The sequence below is a fragment of the Nansenia antarctica genome (genome assembly GCF_963989245.1).
Source record: "Nansenia antarctica genome assembly, chromosome: 6".
Lineage (NCBI taxonomy): Eukaryota > Metazoa > Chordata > Actinopteri > Argentiniformes > Microstomatidae > Nansenia > Nansenia antarctica.
The window spans coordinates 50,471,423-50,493,923 of record NC_137676.1 but is presented as its reverse complement, the minus strand read 5'-3'; the positions used below and the strand labels follow the sequence as shown (position 1 = coordinate 50,493,923).

The following is a 22,501-nucleotide window of genomic DNA, read 5'->3' as shown; positions in this document are numbered from 1 at the left end:
AGCTGTGGACGGCTGGCGGCTCCTGGATCAGTTGTAGTTTCTCAAATGAGCCTAAACGGTGGTTACGCACGAACGCTCTCACTGACCCGCGATCAGTATTTACCGCCCGAGAAAATGTCCAATGGTCGCTGTGCTCTGTGGGTGGAGTCAAGCCTCGCTATTCTTCCATCCAGTGTACGGGAGGTATCATAGCACTCTCCATACCAACAACTATTATCATTCACTAGAACGACCATTTCCAGATGTTATTGATAAATTCTGTTATTCATTCCAAAATGTCTCTCACACACACAGAGTTGCACAGCTTGAATATCAGCCAATCACCTCTCATTCTCAATAGTAAGGAATGCGTACAAGAAGGATTCATTTTAGAGACACATACTCATTACAGACAGACACGCACACGCACACGCACGCAGAGGACCATAACGAGGAGTCTACTCTGCACAGTTTAACATGCTTGACATATGAAATAAACAACAGACACCCAGCACTTTAACAAAATGTTTGCTTTATTTTTTTTATCCAGGACAACTCATTCTGAATGATCAAGGACAAATAAGCACTATATTTTTGTTTTACATTGTCTGAGATGGTGCTTTATCTGAATTGGTCAAAGTAAAACAAAATAATGAATATATAATAATAATAATAATCATAATAATACATTGTGTGTGTGGAGTTAATGATGACAATAACAACCCCTGAAATGTGGGGGTTTTCTGTGGTAAACACCGGCACTACAACAGTAGGAGAGCTTTCAGAAAGGACTCAACCCCCAAAGAGGAAACACTTTTATTTAAATAATATTTTATCAAAGCTTCTGTTTTCTTCATAAAATGTTTCTAAAACTCCTCTTTAAACCTTTTCTCTTTCTTTTTTTTTTGTTGCATTTTATTTTTTTGGTATTTTTCCTGTTTTTAAATGTTTCTTTCTTCTTTTTCTTACCAGGTGTCTGTTTTTGCAAGTGTGACTGCCTATGTGTGTGTGTGTTTGTGTGCGTGTGTGTGTGTATATGTGTGTGTGCGTGCGTGCGTGCGTAGATGTGTCCTTGGCTGAGGTGGTATGAATTTGTATGTGTGTGTCTGAATCTCTACGTGAGAGAGAAAGGGCAAGCCTGCATGTCTGCAATGTGTGTGTGTGTGTTCGTTCTATGTCCTTGCTTTGTTGTGGCTGTGTCAGGGTCATGGCAGCAGGGACATTGCGAGGCTGAAACAGTTCAAGCGACTGAGAGTCTGTGTGAGTTAGGAGTGTGTGTGTAAGAGAGAGAGTGTGAGAGTGTGTGTGTGAGAGTGAGTGTGTGTGTGTGTGTGTACTCATGTACCTATGAGTGAGCTTATAAAGGAGTGTGTTGAGCTAGGAAATGTGTGTAAGGGTGAGTACACTAGGTAAGTGGGTGTCTCTCAATGCCTATCTATGTGTTCATGCATCTAAATGTGCATGGACGATAGCGTGTGTGTGTGTGTGTGTGTGTGTGTGTGTGTGTGTGTGTGTGTGTGTGTGTGTGTGTGTGTGTGTGTGTGTGTGTGTGTGTGTAAGGCACAGAGAAGTTCTTCAGTCTCTCAGGTCCATACTGGAACCGAACAGAGCCACCAGCTGTTCTTCGTAGTGCGCGATGTTCCTCTTCATGATCTCCTTACAGGAGCCCAGCAGACGCTCAAACGCCTGGATGTCTATTACTGAAACACACAGACACACAATGTCAATGTCTAGTACTGCAACAAAAAAAAACTACACACACACACACACACACACACACACACACACACACACACACACACAGTTGAGATCGCTGATCGTTCAGATCTTAGGAGACCTGTCTAGAGAACTCTAGATAGAGAGAACCTATTGTAATCCCCAAACTAAACCCTAAGTCCCTCCCTCTCCCGTAGGCACTTGGGCAGATCTGAATATCCTTCTGATAGGCCAGGTGACGCATGCTCACTGTATTGCTACATAGGGGAGGCTGTGGAGGTAGAAATCGGAGGACAGGCTCATTGTAATGCATGGAACGGAATAACTAATGGTATCAAACACATCTGTAATGCTTGGAAAGGAATGAGGAATGGTATCAAACACACGTTGTGTTTAATACCGTTCCTCATTCCGTTCCATGCATTACAATGAGCCCGTCCTTTCGATTTCCTCCTCCACCAGCCTCCAGCCTCCAGTGGTAAGTGGGTGGATGCTGGGTATTCATTTAGGGCTGATATTCTTTCCATCTATGCTGGAGTTTAGCTGTTACTACATGGGCTCCCTTGATTGGGATACAGCGTTACTGTAGGGGTCTTCTAGAGGTTCTTACCCAAGCAGCGGACCTCCCCCACGGCGTAGGCTGAAGCAGCGCGGGGCTTGTTGGTGACCAGGGCCAGCTCCCCAAAGTAATGACCCCTGCTGCAGCGTGTGATCTCCACCTCAGCATTGTCCTGCTGGTCTTTCTTTGTCTGGACGAGGGAGAGAGGGGGCAGAGGGAGGTGAGGGAGGGAGTGGTGTGGGGGAGAGAGAGAGGTGAGGGGGAGAGAGAGAGGTGAGGAGGGTTTAAGAAAAGAGGTAGAAGGAGAGAGTGGAGGATTGTGGAAAGAGGTAGAGAGAGAGAGAGAGAGGACAAAAGTAATGGGAAGACAGTTGTCAATAAATAACACGTTACAAGAAAACAGGAAATGTGAGAAGAGAGGAGAGTGAGCAGAGTGAGGAAGACCTACTTTGCTCTTCATCATGATCTTCACTTCTCCAGATTCCACGATGTAGAAGCAGTCAGCACTGTCCCCCTGAGAAACACACACACACACACACACACACACACACAGTTCCTAATTAGACGTTGAAGGGTTCAACATCATTACAGCTCAAGGTAAGGCTGACCTCACATCAAGCAAAAATAAATCATTTTCATCAGCAGTGTTTCAGAGATGACCACACACACACACACACACACACACACACACACACACACACACACACACACACACACACACACACACACACACACACACACACACAGAGAGAGAGAGAGGGAGAGACATACCTGCAGGATGATGCGCTCGCCGTCTGTGAACTGCTTCCCTGCTAATACGTCAACAATCTTCATCCTCTCAGACAACTAAGAGAGAGAGAGAGAGAGAGAGATTATGGATGAGAGAGCGAAATTAGTTAATAACAAATCAGACAGGGATTTCAACGTTAAACATCAACTGCTCCATTTCACTGCCCTTTCCATCCCTCTCTATATCTTCCCCCCTGCCCCCCCTCCCCAACCCCTCCCCTCATGAGACTTCAACAGGGGCACCCCCCCTCCCCTCCCCTCACCTCTAGAGACTTCAACAGGGGCACCCCCCCTCCCCTCACCTCTAGAGACTTCAACAGGGGCACCCCCCCCCTCCCCTCACCTCTAGAGACTTCAACAGGGGCACCCTCCCCTCACCTCTAGAGACTTCAACAGGGGCACCCCCCCTCCCCTCCCCTCACCTCTAGAGACTTCAACAGGGGCACCCCCCCCCTCCCCTCACCTCTAGAGACTTCAACAGGGGCACCCCCCCCCTCCCCTCACCTCTAGAGACTTCAACAGGGGCACCCTCCCCTCACCTCTAGAGACTTCAACAGGGGCACCCCCCCCCTCCCCTCACCTCTAGAGACTTCAACAGGGGCACCCCCCCCTCCCCTCACCTCTAGAGACTTCAACAGGGGCACACATTCGATGAAGGCCTCGTACATCTTCCTCTTCTTGGCGTTGTTCTTCACGATGAGTCTACGGAACGTGGCCCGGTCCTAGCACACACACAATCACACAATTACACATCTGTACCTGCTTCACAATATTTCTGGAACTATTAAGTCAACGCGTCAATTTATTTTGTCTTGTGAGCGCCAATTTCAGAACCAAAATCGGCTGAAATTAAAACAGAAATCCTGTAGCATCTATTAAAAACACTGAAGCACATTCAATCACACAGCACGGACCACTGTCCAGCTACGATGGACAATAAAGTGATCCTATAGTCTATGCAGATCTCCAACCTGTCCACCAGGTGGAGCTGCGGCTGTAGCAGAGGGAGAGGGAGTCTCACCAGGCCCCAGAGAGATCCTTCGGTGGTGGCGATGATGGTAGCGGCGCGGGGGGTGTTGTACATCAGCGCCAGCTCTCCAAAGCTGCCCTTGTTGTCATACTGGCCCACACAGCAGCCCTTCACCACAATATCATACACTCCCCTGGGGGGTGGGAGAGAGAGAGACAGGGAGGAGGGGTAGAGACAGACAGAGAAAAAGAAAGAGAGAAAGAGAGAGACAGAGAGATTAGGTAAACTAGAACACACAAAACCATCCTATATTGGGAGAATACCCTGCTGTGTACTCTCCAGACCAGACTAATCTACAATAAGATTAGGACAGATAGAAGATCAAATTCCCAAAGATATATTTAATCTGAACTCAGCGTCAGTCTGTGTTTTTTCCCTGTGGAGCATTCTGCAGGGATTAAACCAGAGAGAGAGAGAGCAGACACAGAGAGGTAGAGAGAAAGGAATGAACTGTGTTGGGCCAGATGACGTGGCCTTCTTGTATGGGGGATGTGATTGGCCGTCCCGACTGGTGTAAGCCTGTGTCGCTGGAGTATTAACTTTGTTTGAGGGGATCAGATTAGTGATGATGATCACTTACATTAGAGATAGAGAACAGAAAGACAGAGAGAGAGAGAGAGAGAAATAGAAAGAGGAGAGCGAGAGAGAACCGACAGACAAGAGAGAAAAATAGCGAGTGAGAACAGAGAGAAACGCCCCGTGCCATGGAGATGACCTCGGCGTTTCCCATGAGGCTTTGCAGGTCAGGCGAGGGGGCCAGGGAACAGGCTGAGTGTACTTATGACGTGTGTAGCTTGTGCGTGGAGCAGAGACTAAGCCTCCAGGCCAGTAGACTGACTGAGTGATGGGTGGACAGTTTAAGGTGAACCATAACAATAATATTATTATTATTTATTAATACAATATATTATTATTATTATTATAATTATGGCATGAACAATATAGATATAGATATTTCTATGTATGTACAGTATATCTCAAAAGTGAGTACACCCTTTAGATTTTTGCAAATATTCTGTCATATCCTTTCAGGGGATAACACTATCTTAATGAAACTTTGATATAACTTAAAGTAGTCAGTGTGCTGCTTGAATAACAGTATAGATTTATTGTCCATTGAAAATTACTCAGTACACAGCTGTTAATGTCTAAACAGCTGGCAACGAAAGTGAGTACACCCCATAGTGAACATGTCTAAATTGTGCCCAAAGTGTCAATATTTTGTGTGACCACCATTGTTATCTAGCACTGCTTTAACCCTCCTGGGCATGGAATTTACCAGAGCTGCACAGGTTGCTTCTGGAATCTTCTTCCACTCCTCCATGACGACATCACGGAGCCCACGGATGTTGGACACCTTGCACTCCTCCACCTTCCTCTTGAGGATGCCCCACATGTGCTCAACTGGGTTTAGGTCTGGAGACATACTTGGCCAGTCCATCACCTTAACCTTCAGCTTCTTTAGCAAGGCCGTTGTCATCTTGGAGGTGTGTTTAGGGTCATTATCATGTTGGAAAACTGCCCTACGGCCCAGTTTCCGAAGAGAGGGGATCATGCTCTGCTGCAGGATGTCACAGTATATATTGGAATAGGGCTGCAACAACGAATCGATGAAATCGATAAAAATCGATAATGAAATTCGTTGACGACGAATACCATTATCGATTCGTCGGGTCTTGTTCCATAACAAACCTACTTCCTGTTGACGCACGCCACGCACGCCACGCTGCGGAGCCGGTGTAGGCATCGCGAATCATAGCGAATCATAGCGCTACCTATGACCGGAACCGGAAAAGTGGGAAAATCCGGTACCTACACCGGCGCGGCGGCTACATTTAAATCATGCTACTCAAAAGCCTTGAGAGTGAAGCTGACTGCTGTCTGCTGTCAGGACATGCTAGTGAGTTAGCTAGCAGGGTTAGCTCGCTGCTGCCGCTAGCTGACTGTCACTACGCTGCTCGTCCAGCTGTATTCTGCGTAGCTGTGCTGAGAACCACAGTTTAGTTTAGTTTATTAGTTTATTATATCGAGGACAATCCTAATACATGAACCATATAAAATATAGTAAAAAAGGCAGCGTTAGCCTAGTCGGCTAATTTTCAGCTGAAGTCCCCGGCCAGTTGCAACATGGCATCCTGAAAAGTATCCACAGCAGTAACTATGTTTCTATAGAATATAGGTTACAGCTAACTTCCTATTGTTTTATTATATAAGTACTGCTGTGCTCAGCCCTTCCATTGTCTCCTGCTCTCCATGCAAATGCGTTAGTGTGAGTTCTGGCGAAGCGTCAGCTAAATGACTGTAATGTAATGCGATAGCCAGTGAGTGTTTGCTCGCATTCATGAATTCAATATTGCATGACAAGTGTATTTAGCTAGCTGGCTAACGTCAGTGGTAGAGCAGAGGTGATAAGCTAAAGGCTAGCTAGAGTGAGGCACTGACTGTAGCCTAGCCTATTGTATGGAGTGAGAGGACACATTGCATTGTTTTGGAGCATATCTGTTATATAAAAACATTAGTGTTACCCGGCTGCCCTCGAAAAGGCGGTACAGGACCATGGCCGCAAGGACAAACAGACTGAAGCACAGCTTCTACCCCAGGGCCATCCAGGCCCTGAATACAGCAAAGACCTAGGTTCTGGGCCCTGGACAGTCTGGACGGATTGATGGCAGCTGCTGGACTGAAAAAATCAGGTGTAGTGCTGAGGCACAAATATGTACATTTCTAGCCTGCAAACTGCGACACTTCAAATGAATGTGCAATAACACTATGTGCAATATGACAACCCTAGTCGTCTATCTGTACAGTATAGTATAGTGGATAGTGTACATAGCCTTTATTTATGTAAACCAGCTCCTTCCCTTCTTGTGTTTTTTTTAGTTTTTTTTTCTTTCCTAGCACCAGGGGAGCCACCCCTCCTAAATTTCGTTGTTTGGTACCTGTACTGTAGCAATGACAATAAAGACCATTCATTCATTCATAGTGTCTTGTCTGTAGCCTATATTGCACTTTGGGTTACTGACCTTTACATTAAGCAAAGTTATTACCTAAAACAATGCATGTATTGAGCTAGAGTTCAACTACTTTATTGAAACAATCTACCGCCATAGTCCATGGCCTGTTGTTAAACCTATTTAATGTAGCAACGCCTTTTTTATTTATATTATTTTTTATTTTTTATTAATACTTATTCATTTTGCACATGTATATCTATAGGCCTGGCTGATTTAGAAAACATCAAATAAAATTTGCAAAAGAATTCTTTTTTCTTTCTTCATTTGTATCCGATTAATCGACTAATCCAAATAATAATCGGCAGATTAATCGATTATCAAAATAATCGTTAGTTGCAGCCCTATATTGGAATTCATGTGTCCCTCAATGAAATGCAGCACCCCAGTGCCGGCAGCACTCATGCAGCCCCAGACCATGATGCTGCCACCACCATGCTTGACTGTAGGCAAAACACATTGACTGTAGGCGAAGCACTCGCACATCTATTTTTGGAAACCAACCTCTGGATATGACGCTGAGCACGTGGACTCAACTTCTTTGGTCGACCCTGGCGAGACCTGTTCCGAGTGGAACCTGTCCTGGAAAACCGCTGTATGATCTTAGCCTGTGCTGCAACTCATTTTCAGGGTGTTGGCAATCTTCTTATAGCCAAGGCCATCTTTGTGAAGCACAATAATCCATTTTTTCAGCCGCTCAGAGTTCCTTGCCATGAGGTGCCATGTTGTCCAGCATTCAGAGAGAATTGTGCCCAAAACACCACATTTAACAGCCCTGCTTATCATTTACACCTGAATCCTTGTAACACTAACGAGTCACATGACACCAGGGCGGGAAAACAACATCATCAGGCACAATTAGGACATGTTCACTATGGGGTGTACTCACTTTTGTTGCCAGCTGTTTAGACATTAACAGCTGTGTACTGAGTAATTTTCAAAGGACAATAAATCTATACTGTTATTCAAGCAGCACACTGACTACTTTAAGTTATATCATAGTTTCAGTAGGATAATGTTATCCCCTGAAAGGATATAACAGAATATTTGCAAAAATCTAAAGGGTGTACTCACTTTTGAGATATACTGTATCTATCTATAATATAAATATATCTACCTATATAGATAGACAATTTCCCGCACACACAACCTGTTGTGTCCGAGTGCTTTATTAGTCCACCACGAAACCAAGTGTTAGGCCCGTTATTTGTAACCCTCTTTTTTGGCCCAGTATCAGGAAATAAGTCACGGACGTGTCCTTCAGGGGAGGCTGATGGAGGTAAAAAATGCATTACAATGAGCCCGTCCTCTGATTTCGACCTCCACCAGCCTCCCACCCTGGGGTCCATAGAATGCATGGAGTCCGAGACCGAGGGGGCGCGAAGCAAACTGGAACAAGTGATCAAAGATGCAAGATGAAGCACAAGGCGGCTTGGAAGACCTCTATAGACCTTAGAGTGAATGACTCAATTATTAAAGTTAGATTAAAGAAAAGAAGAGAAAACACACACACACACACACACACACACACACCTCTCAATAACGTAGAAGTTGTCTCCGTCGTCTCCCTGGTCGATGACGTGCTCCTGGGGCTGGACAACGAGCTCAAACATGGCGTCCAAAACTTCTGAGAACTGCTCCTGTGGGGAGAATGAGGGGTCTGATTCATGGTAGGACAGCACCATCAGTCACTAAGTGACTTAAAAGTTAAACTTAATAAGCTGACTTACTGAGTTGTCCCTTGTCTTGTGTGTGTGTGTGTGTGTGTGTGTGTGTGTGTGGAGGTCAAGGTCTTACGCTGTTCATGAGCCTGAATGAATGCTTCAATAAAATGTGTCGTGCGTCAATGTAATATAGCCTGTCAGCGTCATAGCGAAAGTGTGTGTGAGAGTGTGTGTGCGCACATGTGCGTACAGGGTCCTCCCCAGGATTTATTAACAGTGTGGTGCTGGATTGTAAAGTTTTTTGTATCCACGTTTTTATTCATGTAACAAAGTGCAAAACAGCACTGTCACAACGATTGTTGTTGGTGATCAAAGATAGTTCCATTATTTGAGGAGAACCCTGGTGTGTGTGTGTGGACCTGGTCCAGGCTTTTGAACAGCAGGATGTCTCTCTCTCTCTCTCTCTCTGTGTGTGTGTGTGTGTGTGTGTATACCTGTTCCAGGCTTTTGAACAGTAGGATGTGTGTGTGTGTGTGTGTGTGTGTGTGTGTGTGTATACCTGTTCCAGGCTTTTGAACAGTAGGATGTGAGTGTGAGTGTGTGTGTGTGTGTGTGTGTACCTGGTGCAGGCTTTTGAACAGTAGGATGTCTGTGTGTGTGTGTGTGTATGTATGTATGTATACCTGTTCCAGGCTTTTGAACAGTAGGATGTGAGTGTGAGTGTGTGTGTGCGTGTGTGTACCTGGTCCAGGCTTTTGAACAGTAGGATGTGTGTGTGTGTGTGTGTGTGTGTGTGTGTGTGTGTGTGTGTGTGTGTGTACCTGGTCCAGGCTTTTGAACAGTAGGATGTGTGTGTGTGTGTGTGTGTGTGTGTGTGTGTGTGTGTGTGTGTGTGTGTGTGTGTGTGTGTGATGTACCTGGTCCAGGCTTTTCAACAGTCGGATATGTGTGTGTGTGTGTGTGTGTGTGTGTGTGTGTGTGTGTGTGTGTGTGTGTGTGTGTGTGTACCTGGTCCAGGCTTTTGAACAGTAGGATGTGTGTGTGTGTGTGTGTGTGTGTGTGTGTACCTGGTCCAGGCTTTTGAACAGTAGGATGTGTGTGTGTGTGTGTGTGTGTGTGTGTGTGTGTGTGTGTACCTGGTCCAGGCTTTTGAACAGTAGGATGTCTCTGCAGGCCTCTTGCAGTCGACAGCGCTGCACGTCTGTTTTGGGATGAACCACCCGGGGCTCGGTGTCCTCGTCCTCCTCATCTGGGTTGAAGGCCTCCGCACACACTGGTGGGGGAAGAGTTATAATGTAACACACACTGGTGGGGGAAGAGTTACAATGTAACACACTGGTGGGGGAAGAGTTACAATGTAACACACACTGGTGGGGGGAAGAGTTACAATGTAACACACACTGGTGGGGGAAGAGTTACAATGTAACACACACTGGTGGGGGAAGAGTTACAATGTAACACACACTGGTGGGGGAAGAGTTATAATGTAACTCATACACACACTGGTGGGGGAAGAGTTATAATGTAACTCATACACACACTGGTGGGGGAAGACTTATAATGTAACACACTGGGGGGACAAGTTATAATGTAACAAACTGGGTGGCAGGGGGGGGTTAGAATGTAACTATACCAACTGGAGTGTGTTACAGAGATTTTATATCCTACCGTTAAAGAGTTTTGGTTATAATGTAACACACTATGGGAACTGTTGTCTTATAATGCACACTGGAGGGAATAGTTTTACTGTAACACATTCTGAGAGCACAATAACTGTATTCTGACACAATAACTGTAGCACAAACCACAAGAGGAATCACTTGTCATGCTACAAGAGAGCTACTGTTTGCTCCATATAGTGGAAACATGACTTCTGTTAAACAGACAAGCGTGTCATTATGATCACCGAAAACACACACACACACACACATATACACACACACACACACACACACACACACACACACACACACACACACACACACACACACACACACACGTCTTTTTATCACACACCAAGACAACACATAACTGTATGTAAACATTGAGGAAGCTAGGGGGCCAAAGACCAAAGCCTTGCCCTCCACCCACTTAACATGCACAAACACCCCTGCTGGAGATGACATTACAGTCACGCTGACGTCAAACACACACTCACCTGACACTCTGCGGTTGAATCTACTGGGAGGAGGGGCTGTGCGGAGAGAGAGAGAGAAAGAGGGAGAGAGAGAGAGAGTTAGTGTACATTCTCTTCTGTTTACACATCGCTGCAACTGTGAGCTGTGGTTACGACCTCTGACATCACCGCCAGCACTCCTGAACTGACGGAGAGACACGACTGAGACACACACACACACACACACACACAGAGAAAATGTAACGCAAAAGACCATTGCCCAACCGCCGCCTTCCTGCAGTACTACCAAGCCGCCTTACGTCCCTGTGGTCCCAGCGTGGGCGGTGTCAGGGTGGAGGTGGTCAGACAGCCCAACACACATCGCCCTGGAGGGCAGTGTGTGAACCATGAATATGCATGAAGCCTAACGTAGCCTTGAATATAAATAACAGATAGGAGTGAGAGGGGTCTTTGACTTCTGTGTGTCTAAAGTGTGTCCCTCTGTGTGTGTGTGTGTGTGTGTGTGTGTGTGTGTGTGTGTGTGTGTGTGTGTGTGTGGGTGGCCCAAGGGAGTGACAGGACAGTGTCAGTACCTCCGGCCAGGGTTCCCTCTCGCTGTCTCCCTTTCACATTGCGTCACTGTGCTGACAGCAGCCATTAACTCTGCCATGTGAAGTGGGTCCACCCGGTCCAGCCCAGACTCCCGGAGGACACCAGCCATACATGACATCCAGCCCCTAACCTCACCTCTCATTCTTTCTCTCTCTGTCTCTCATTCCCTCACCCCACCCTCTCTCTCTCTCTCACTCCCCTGAAGACAGCCACATTACATCTCACCCCCTCACCTCCCACTATCATCTCTCTCTCTCTCTCTCTAAGTGGGTTCAGCATACTGTACACAATTTGTCCCTTGTGTCCTATCCTAGTCCCTAGTGTCTAGTCTGGCCTTATCTCTTTGTTCTCTCCCTCCCTTTCTCTCCCTCCCTCCCTCCTCTCTCTGTGTAATAACATGGACACACAACTAATTCCCTCCACCTGACTGTGTGGAGGTTGGTGGAGGTGGAAATCAGACGACGAGCTCATTGTAACACACGGAATCAGAAAGGTGTGTTTGATACCATTCCCTTGTTCCGTTCTATGCATTATAACGAGCCTGTCCTCCGATGTCTACCTCCACAGGGCACACGTCTCACTTCTTTTTAGGGCTCTCACTTCCTTTTTTTTCTTCCTCCCTCCCTCAGTCACTCACTCATCCACCTGTGAGAGACACAAGAGACACACCTGTTGTTGACCCACCCAATCACAGAGCAGCACAGGTCATGATCGTAAATGTCGATAAAATACCAGAATGATAACAACAATGGCACAAAGGGCATGGAGAACGAATGTGTTTGTCCTCATGTGAAAGGCTAAAGATACTGCATAGGGTTCATGCAAGCGGCGGCTAGCGACCGGTAGCATGTAGCCTAGACAGTACGGCTTTAGTCCACCTTCTACAATCGATCTACAACACACAACATTATGGTTCCTCACTGTCAGATTAGATACATCTGTGAGCCAGGTAGAGTGCGAGTGCGCCATTGTGTGTGCGTGTGTGTGTAAATGGAGTGTGAAGTGCTCTCGCCATCACGTGTGGTGGATATCAAGTGCCTCAGGTTGCCATGACAACCAAATACAAGGAAGACCTCCTCATTGCCATAACAACATCAAATCCACTGCCCCCCCAAGCCCCCCTTCTCAATCCACCTCTTACTAAGTGCCAGATCACCCCTCCCCCCCCCCCCACTCACTCACTCATAAAGGGGTGGGAGAGAGGGAGAGAGAGAGAGACAAAGAAAGAAAGAGAAAAAAATAAAGCAATTCAGTCCCTCTGACGTTTAAATTGAATTCTATTACACGTTATCACTGTCTGCTGGGTCTAGTGTACGAGTGTACTGGCCATGTGTTGTATTCTACTGCAGCATAAAGTTACCATGAAAGTGTACATAATAAGTCGTTATATTTATGGTTTGTGAATATTGATCATAAGGCTCTGCGTGCTGACAGCACTTCAGGCATTCCACGCCGTCTCTCTCTCTCTTTCTGTCTGTTGTCTTAATGTCTAATGTCTTATCCCCTCCTCTTCCTCTCTCTCTTACTACTCGCTCCCCTCCTAGTTTGTCTCCTATTTCCCTTTCCTTCCATTCCTTTTCAGTCTCTCCCCCCTCTTCTCTCTCCCCCGCCTCTCTCCCTCCAGTATCATAGTCAAGGCCCTGCTGATAAGCAGTGTTAGGCCAGATGAAGAGTACCAGGGAGAAAGCCGTACGCTTCACGTGTCCTCAGCAACCGCAGAGCCAGGGAGTGGCTGTCAAGTGGAACACTACAAACAGCCTATATGTGTGTGTGTGTGTGTGTGTGTGTGTGTGTTTGTCAAAGCCCAAGCGTCAGTGAGTGTGAGCGTAAGCGTGCGTAAGTGAGTGAGTGTGTGTGTGTGTGTGTGTGTGTGTGTGTGTGTGCCGTGAGTGGCAATGAGTGTGACAGTGTGCCGCAAAACACAAGTGTGTTTGTGTGTGTGAGGCGGGGGCCCGGGGACTCTAAACATGGGAGTGGCTGATGAACAAACATAGGCAGCGACCTGAGAGTTGCTGTCATGGAGTACTGCCCACTGGGCAAGAACACACACAAGGACACTCACAATCACTAGGGAAGTGCTTGGTGAAGATGACTGACACACACACACACACACACACACACACACACAAAGACCCCCCCCCCCCCCTAAAACCAACATGCCAAGGCTGACCTTGCCACCTGTAGAGCTGTAGAATCAGAACCCAATGTGAGATACCTAAATAATTCTAATTTATTCTAATGTTCTTAATTCTCTGGATGGACTGGTGGTTGGATGGGTGGTGCCATGGTAGCAGCGACACAAAGCAGGTAGCTGGGAGCTCTCTGATACTGTCAGCAAACTAGAAACATAGCCTAGGATAACTACACACACGCAGACACAGACAGACACGCAGACACACACACACACACACACACACAGACACACAGACACACACCTCACTAGTTCAGCCCTTGGACAGACACAACATACAGGTTTTTAATCTTACATAGTAAATAACAGTTGGAGCTTTTTAAGAGCCACTTTTCCAGCTCTCTGGACCTGCCCCTGCCCTGCCATAGAGGCTGAGGTGTGAGAAGTGTCTGTTCTGTGTTGTCTCTGGTGGATTATGTCTCTGCTGTGTGAGCTGGGCGGTATCTCACTGATGATGCAGGAGTGGGTGGGGGCAGGAGGTTTGCTAATCTGATTGTTTTGACACAACATCTTAACACTGTTCACTGCCACTGGCCCAGGCGGGGGGGGGGAAGGGGAGGAGATTACACTTTATAATGCTAGACACACACACTCACACACACTATGAAGAGGGCCCAGCTCTGTGTGTGTGTGTGCACTCTGAAGTATATACGACTTCAACCTTTCACTCTCTCACTCACACACACACACACACACACACACACACACACACACACACACACACACACACACACACACACACACACACACACACACACACCTGTGTTTAATTAAATAATTCCCCAAATAGCCCACAGTAGGATGTATCCAGGAACTAGCTTCTCTGTCTGAACTAACATCTTCCCCTCCTCCAAGCCTCCAATACAACAACGCTGCATCCATCCACACACGTTCACCATCAGCCACCAGTCAACGTTGAGTCATCTCAAAGTGCACGAGTCAGCACTCTTTACACACTATAGACCAGGACCCATAGAACAAGCTAATCTAATCTCACACACACACATGCACACTCACAGACGTGAACTATATATCAGGAACTTGCCGTACCAAACCAATCATGACCTAGTGAATACACACCGCTGTTGTTCATTAGTGATCGGAGTTTCACACTGCCAAGTACCCCACCCAAGCACACGCTACACACACGAGCACGAGCACGCACGCGCCCACCCACACACACACACACACACACACACACACACACACGCACACACACACACACACACACACACACACACCATGTGAGAGTTATCTGTGGATGTGGACACTGCTGCTGCCTCCGAGTACATTAAGGGGGGGGGGGGGGTTGAAATTGTTGAGGTTCGCTGAGCAGTTCTTGAGGTGATTTATCGTCGTGTCACATTGAAAGGGATAGTGTTAGACCCAAACAGTGGCGGGAACACACGCACTTAAGGGTCTAATTTACCACACCCACCTCAGGTTCACCACGCTGTATGTCAGAACATGAGCATTACATTGGGCCTAATTATATAGGCCTAGGCAGTAGACACGCACGGGCACACACACACACACACACACACACACACACAGAGGCACACAAACGTGCGCACACACACACTTCCACTAGTTGGCATATTATTAACAGGGTGTTCATGGGATGACTCAGATCATAGCTTATCTTTCTAATGCAGTGTTCTTGGGTATTTAGGCCTTGTCATTTTTCCTCCAGTGTATTTTCCGGCTTTCCCACTCCCCCTAGACAACTATGCGTTTCCTACGCACACTCTTCGTCCCTCCCTCCCTCACTCCCTCTCCGTCTCTCTCTCTCTCTCTCACTAGTTATCTAACTCTACCTCTATCTCATTCTCTCCAGACTAAAGTCCTTAAAAGGAAGTGTCCCCATCCTGTTCAGGGCTGGCATTGGTAGTTAACCCTCGGTGTGCTGAGCCTGTCAGTGATGAGTTAACCCCTCGATGCCTGAGCCGGCCCCAGTTCCACTCTCAAAGATGTGGGTGTGTTGGCTAGGAAGGAGGCCGTCATCGGCTAAGCAAGAAATAAACAACAACTCCCCATGGTGCTATAACAGCAGAGGGGTGGCGGGAGCTTGGATGGGCAGGAAACAGCAGTTATGTTTCAAACTGTTTCAAACTGCCAAAGAGTTCAGGAACACTCACCACCTAGAGTGCCAAGTTTGTAAGTGGCATTTACGTAGCAGCTCTACTCCGGCTATGAAATGAAGCATCATCAATTAAGCATTGTTGAATAAAGTCACCCGTGGCACTCTCGAATGTTGACAATTTGGGCGAATTTATCCAATCTCAGCACTAAATGAGTTAAGTGGGTGACCGTGACCTTGCCTTTGCCATAATGCTAGGGGGAAGTAGCCTAGCCAAACGTAAACAGCCCACATTGCTCAAATGTGACCATTTACAGTATCAGCGGGAGTAGTCGGTGAACTCAAAGCTCACATTCCAATGGCTGTTCAGCCTTTCCACTTTTCAGATGAAAGCTTGTAAAGTGCTTCAAAGTAGCAGGGGGTGGTACTGTGGGATTTATACAACAACCTAGCAACTGATTAAAAAGAAGGCTGGGAGAGAGTTTTTACTTGCCATTGACAAGAGAACTAGTGAACCTGTGGCACTTATCAGTACTCTCATTGGCCAAGGTCGTTGTCTATTTTATTCCCCCTCTTATTGGTTAGACTAGAGAACAGCAAGGTTGCTTGCCTGAGTCCAGGGGTCTGTCTTCTCTCAGGCTGACAGGACAAGGACACCACCACCATCTCAGCCTGACCAACACTAATATTTGGCTAACCTTTTCTAATAAGATTGTCATCTACAGATGTTTTACAGGCCTGGATGTCCAGCTAACTATCAACACAATTCACAGTTCAACGTTCAACTCACCTTTACCCTAGTGGCTAACTGTCCTCACAAACTACAGGGGACTACACCCAGTCTCTCTCCCCCTCCTCCTGGTAGTGTCTGTCTTCCAGTGACCCCGTAGCCGCCAGCTCCCACACACCCCTTCTCTGACCTGTTAGATCTTATGTACAGTACTAATGATGAGCCCCTCTCTCCCTAAGCCACCTTGGCTAATCAGATTGAGATTGAGAAGCTATCCCACCCCACGCAGGGAGAGAGGGTAGGATCTGTCTGTCAATGCTGAAGAGTGGGGGATAGAGAGAGAGAGTCTTGTATTGCAAATAATGTACTTGCATCATACTTCATGAATGTCATACCAATAAAGCAACTTTGAATTTGAGAGAGAGAGAGAGATAGGGTATGATCAGTCTGAATGCTAGTTGAGGGAAAGAAAGAAATAAGCTGTGAAAGAACATGAAAGACAGTTAGGGAAGGCTCAACTTGTGTTTTCAACCCCCCACCCCTCTTCAATGAGCCACTCTTTACTCTGTAATCATTCATGACGGGGTAATATAACCTGGAAGAAACGATATATCTACAACAAACAGGCATGTTGTTAACAACCCTGAGTGAACCTGATTAGAAAATTGTACGGCTAATTTAAAAAACATTCAGAGTGGTCGTCATCTATCAAAACAAGCAGGCTGTATGTGCTGTCTCACTGGTGTGTCTGATTAGTAGATGTGCTCTTCTTCTATGAAAACAGCATTGAGTCAGCATTGCATTGATCAAAGGAGAAAACTAGACAGTTTTCCACATCCTGATCTCTTGCAACCCACCAACACCTCTGCAGTGAAGGGAAGCCAGGTCACTTAAGGGCTGTGGCCAAACCACAGGACTGGCTGGCTGGACATGGACGGCGATGGATTCCAATCCAAAATGTTCTAATCCATGAACCCCTACTTTGCACAGCCCTGCTCACATTCAGCTTAATACAGCGGAGATTCAATACAAGTCTTAATCAGGGCCCTAAGCAGGTCGGTATTACCAGATTGGGACCTACCCCATGGTAAACAACAAACTGTGGGGGTGGGGGGCAAACCGTGTGAACTGCAAATAAAGGAGCAAAGGATGTGCCTTTCCCACCATTTCCTCTTTTTTTCTGCCACAGGAGATGGGGCCAGGAATGAGGAAGTGCCAAAGTTCAGATGTTTATCAAAACGTGACTGTCTTATCTCAACCAGAAAATTGCCTGCAGATGCCTATCCTACTCGTTTTCCACCCTACCACCATGAATTCACATTCACAGGGAGTGCTGCAGGAGAGAGAGAGAGACACTGAGCTGGAGAGAGCTTTTAAACCCTAATGCCGAGCGTGGCTCTCGAGGGATGCTAGCCATTAGATTAGTCTTTAAATGCACAGTGGGATAATTAGGTCACCTGTTGCGCAACGCAACTGAGAGTGACCATAGCTCCCCCCTCTCCCCCTGACTTCTTCAGAAGAGGGTTGTTGGGGCATATAGGCTCAAATAAGCTATATACCTGGGTATGTATGTAGTATCATTAGAAGTGTTACCTCCCATCCCATCACTCATTTCAATAAGGCATAGGACAAATACTAGGACCATATTAAGCAATACTGATTGGTAAGATAGATACTTCACTTCACCCAATCAAACTGGCTTCTCATACCTGACAAATAACCCAGAGACAACAAGTAGGCCAGGGCCTTAAAATAGGTGCAGGAGATCTGGGGACTCTGACATGACTAAAAGGAAGAGTAAAAAAGAGGCCTATTTGCAGTCGCTTCAAGCAGCACAAATTAGTTTAATCATCTACTTCGTTTACGACGTGTATCTTCTGGTTGCATCTCTGATGCGAAGCCCTCCCTCATACAAAGGCTCTGTAGTCTCTGTCATGTATTCAGGTGACCGTGTCCTCCAGCCATAAGGGTTAGGCTGGTTGTGCCCCACATCAGGCACATTGCATGCCAGTGTGCGAACCCACCATTCTTCTTCCTTTCCCTATCTTCTATCTAGCCTTCCTGACTCAATACAGACGGTGTCTTATCCTTCCGTTTCTTAAAAAAAACGTGTCTTTTAGTGCTCTCTCTCACAGTAAAAGCCCAATTCATCTCATCACTAAAACCCCTATTCATTCACTCTCTCCCTTGAAATAGCCTAACACCACACTGCCACAAGAACCCTGGAGATAGTGAAATGTGCAAAAGCTAGTGCTTCAGACGAGACAGAATGGCGCCTCTCGTTACATGAAATGAGGCAACAGTTTGTTTAATAATAAATAAATAAAAACATATCTTCTTCCTATAAGTCCCTTTTACCCAGGAGTGGAATAGTTAGTGTGGTATACTAGGCAGACACACATGATAAACAATAATGGAGAATCATTTTTTTTAAAAGAACATGTTTACAGCTCAACTAATTCTGTGACATGCATGTGAGACAATTTCCTCTCCCGAGCAGGAATTCAAGTGGGTGTGATTAGCTAAGTCCTAACAAATCTGTTTGCACATACTCCACAGATGAGGCACTCGCAATCCAACACAGCAGCCAAATACAGCAAGTGACGAAACTAAATTCCCACTTATTGGCCCCCTGGCAGACAATCAAAGCTTAATTTCTGAATCCCTGAGATCACATCTGTTCATTGACAAAAACAGAGCATCCATTCACGACATAACAGCCCATGACCTGGATCACGTTGCTCTCAGCTGTGGAGAGGAGTGTGCTGTAGCATGTTGTGTACTAGGCCTGCTAGGCATAGCTGCATGGGGGAGGCCGAGGCTGGCTGATGTCTAATGCAGGCCACAACTTGTGTCCACAAATAGAGTTTTCTTCACTTGAGTGAGTGAGTGTGTGTGTGTGTGTGTGTGTGTGTGTGTGTGTGTGTGTGTGTGTGTGTTGCATCTACTTATGTAATGCCATCATTATTATTAACCAACAAAATGTAGCCTCACTCGGTGGAAACAAATCAGATACACATGCATTACAGTATGCACTGCAAAACAAACCGATTGGAACTTAACATGTAGGATGTCACCGGCACAGGATGACAGCTAGATAGTTATTCAATGCCATCTCTAGTCTATCTATCTAACCTAGTGACAAGACAGTGCTGAACTTCTCCTAGACAGCAACTTACGCTCGAAATCAGAATCATCATCGTCATCATCATCATCTCCATTGGACTCAGTCTGCATCGGCTCCCCGTCGAACATGACCCCTTTCCCGATCTTGGGGACACCGGCACCGGGGGCCCCATCTTGGCTCCTGGTGTCCCTCAAGCGAGTGAAATATTGTACGGCGAATTCCACCAGGTCCGGTGGCCTCTGTCGGAGCACCTCCACGGTGTAGCCTTGCAGCAGCTCCGTCAAGCCCACCGGTATCTCGATACTCATCACTGTGTTTTGATCGGTGCTATCTACCTAGAAAGATGTTCCGATTTGTTTCGTACAAAAATATAAATTCAGCTAGCTAGCTACGAATATACTCGATGTCAGTCCATGTGTAGGTAGCTGGCTAATTTGCTACAGTTAGTAGTAGAGATTATAACACTTCTTCAGCTTCACAGAAACTGGGTTTAGCCCGCTGACATTGGTGAGTAAGTAGTGCGCTGGGAGGTGGCAGATTTGCTGAACAATAACTGTCCAAGCAAATACTGACAATTGTCGTAGGGAGGTCTGGTGGAGAGAAAAGAAAAATGACCAGTGACGTTAGTTTTCAATAAACGGAGCTGTCAAGTTGGGTGGCTAAGTTAGCTAGCTAGCTAGTTGGGCTAGCTCGATTAATGTGCTACTGGCATGTAAACTGTGCTATGACAGCTGGCCCGTTATAGTCGGCCGATTCAAGCACTCCAGTGGCAACAACTCAACAGCTATATTATCTGGCTAACCTTCGCTAACTTACGTCTGTCTGTGTCTGATCTGTCAGTGTCACCGCCAGCTGACGTTAGCCGGTTCCCTCGCCTTGTCTCCCCTGCTCTCTTTATTTCGCCTCCTCTTTCTCGCCCGTCTCCTGGCCAGTGTAGCGACCGAACCCCACCAGCTAACTAACGCTATCCGATTAGCTTATAATATCACCGATACTGGACTACAACCTGAACTTATATTAGGAGCTAGCTAGCAACCTAGCAACGCCTCTCCCACAGTCGACGTAGCTTTACGACGGAGGGGAGTCAGATAGCCACCTAGCTAGCGATGCTAGTATAGCTTAGAATTGACGAGAGGGTGGGACTTGACTTGAGGATGCGGGTTAACTAGCCGCCGGTTAAACGGACTATTACCGGTGCTGTCGTGGTATTATTAGCTAAACGCCCCACAGCAAAAGGTGGCTAACAGAAACCGGCTAAATAGTGAGCGAGCTGACTTCAGAACGCCGAGAGTCCAGACGGTTGCAGGCGGACAACTCGAGCCCGGCGTTTCCCAAAGCCCTTCGAAACGACGAACGCCGCGGGGACTATAACTCAAACGTTATATTAAAAACTCAAATGACAGAATATCGCTCGGCTGTCGACTCGTAACGAATTTCTGCGGTATAATTATTGATAACGCGGCTACGCGTGATAATCAGTAAATCCGTTTGTGCCTCCGGTAGAGGCTCTTCTTTTCGCTCCACAGCCACATGAGCGAGCGTTCCTCCGGGGGCGTGGTCAACTTGACAGGAGCGAGCCGTGCCAGCTGACATTGATTGACAGGCCCGACTGACCAACCGTTAAAGAGTCTTGACAGAGGCAGCGTGAATCACACGCGTTGATTGGCCAAAGGGGGCGTGAATGAAGGCGGCCTACCGTGTCACCCACTAGTGACCTCTGTCTTGAGTTGAGTACCACCAAGTCGGCTAGATGTGAAGAGAAAAACACCTTTGAAGTTACATGGCCTACGTACGGATGGACTAATTAGAACACACATGAACTCTATCTTCTATTTACCTGACCAGATAGTGACCATAGGCGACACCATACATGCAAGCACCCCGGAGGTCAATCTCTCAGTCACCAACAAATTTCTCATGGCAGATATTCAATCGATTATAAATAATTTAGATCAATATATAACGTTTTAATAACTAATGCGCTATTGTGAATATGTTTATTAATTCCAAAGTAACAGTCATTCTACGATAGGCCCTATCTGCTTGCCAGTACTTTCTATCGGGGTCAGACAGTTAAGCGACAAATCGAACAGCAGACCGAAGCCCTGTCATCTCCTCATGAGCTGTTGGGCCTTATCCCAAGGGCTTATGGGGCACTCCCCACACAAGTCATCCTTTCCCTCTTTCTGGCAACAGGTCACACCACGCATACAGGGCCTGCAGCAGATATGGTGCCGCCACGCCAGCCTATTCCTGGTTACCCTTACCTAAGAGCTGTTAAGATGTTGCCATGACCACCACCACCACCACCACCACCACCATCACCACCATGGACATGGTATTGTGTTTGTAATATGAAACACACGACACACTCATAGCATAAACTTCAACGTTCGTTTACTTCTATACCAACGGACAGAACAGAGCTATATATCACAGATATCGTGACTCAGGCATGACACCACAATAGCAGAACAATCTAACACTGATGCATCACTGTTAACCCAGTGTGCAGACATAACACATGGCTTTATAATTCCTCAGACTAACTTTGTCTTCTGCGCGTTGGGTCTGTCTGAAGTCTCCCTCTGGCGGATTAAGTTGTAGGCTCTGTCTACTGCAACCCAGCTGGCTGACCTATAAAGTCCTGTGGACCATTCTTAAAGCCGTTCCATGCATTACAATGATCCTGTCCTCCGATTTCTACTTCCACCAGCCTCCCCATGTCTGGTGGTTCATCCCCTCCTCTACTCACACCCAGATTAAGCCCAGTCCCGGTCCAAAGAATTGACATGAATCTACAGTAGGTCTACCAGTCAAAAGTACACACTTCCCCATTCATTGAGGTTAAGACAGGGATTGGTTATGTGGTGACATTGTTTCAGTAGGTATGATGA

The 22,501-nt window shown here is 46.6% G+C and overlaps 1 protein-coding gene across 1 annotated transcript; it reads right to left on the bottom strand.

Moving 5' to 3' along the window:
- Positions 1-552: 552 nt before the first annotated feature.
- Positions 553-20,976, bottom strand: prkar2aa (protein kinase, cAMP-dependent, regulatory, type II, alpha A). The gene is made up of 10 exons (XM_080534126.1): positions 19,657-20,976; positions 10,907-10,942; positions 9,885-10,021; positions 8,618-8,724; positions 4,065-4,206; positions 3,664-3,765; positions 3,026-3,100; positions 2,703-2,768; positions 2,306-2,444; positions 553-1,679 (listed from the first exon to the last, which is right to left on the bottom strand). The coding sequence occupies exons 1-10, from the start codon at positions 19,910-19,912 to the stop codon at positions 1,555-1,557; spliced, it is 1,185 nt and encodes a 394-aa protein (XP_080390252.1). The 5' UTR covers positions 19,913-20,976; the 3' UTR covers positions 553-1,554.
- Positions 20,977-22,501: the final 1,525 nt, after the last annotated feature.

Excerpts from the sequence above, each read along its gene's own strand:
- prkar2aa (XM_080534126.1), bottom strand. The coding sequence starts at position 19,912 with ATGAGTATCGAGATACCGGTGGGCTTGACGGAGCTGCTGCAAGGCTAC. Across the intron at positions 3,766-4,064 it reads AAGGATCTCTCTGGGGCCTG|GACCGGGCCACGTTCCGTAG; the intron begins GTGAGACTCCCT and ends TGTGTGTGCTAG. Across the intron at positions 1,680-2,305 it reads GGGGGAGGTCCGCTGCTTGG|TAATAGACATCCAGGCGTTT; the intron begins GTAAGAACCTCT and ends TGTGTGTTTCAG.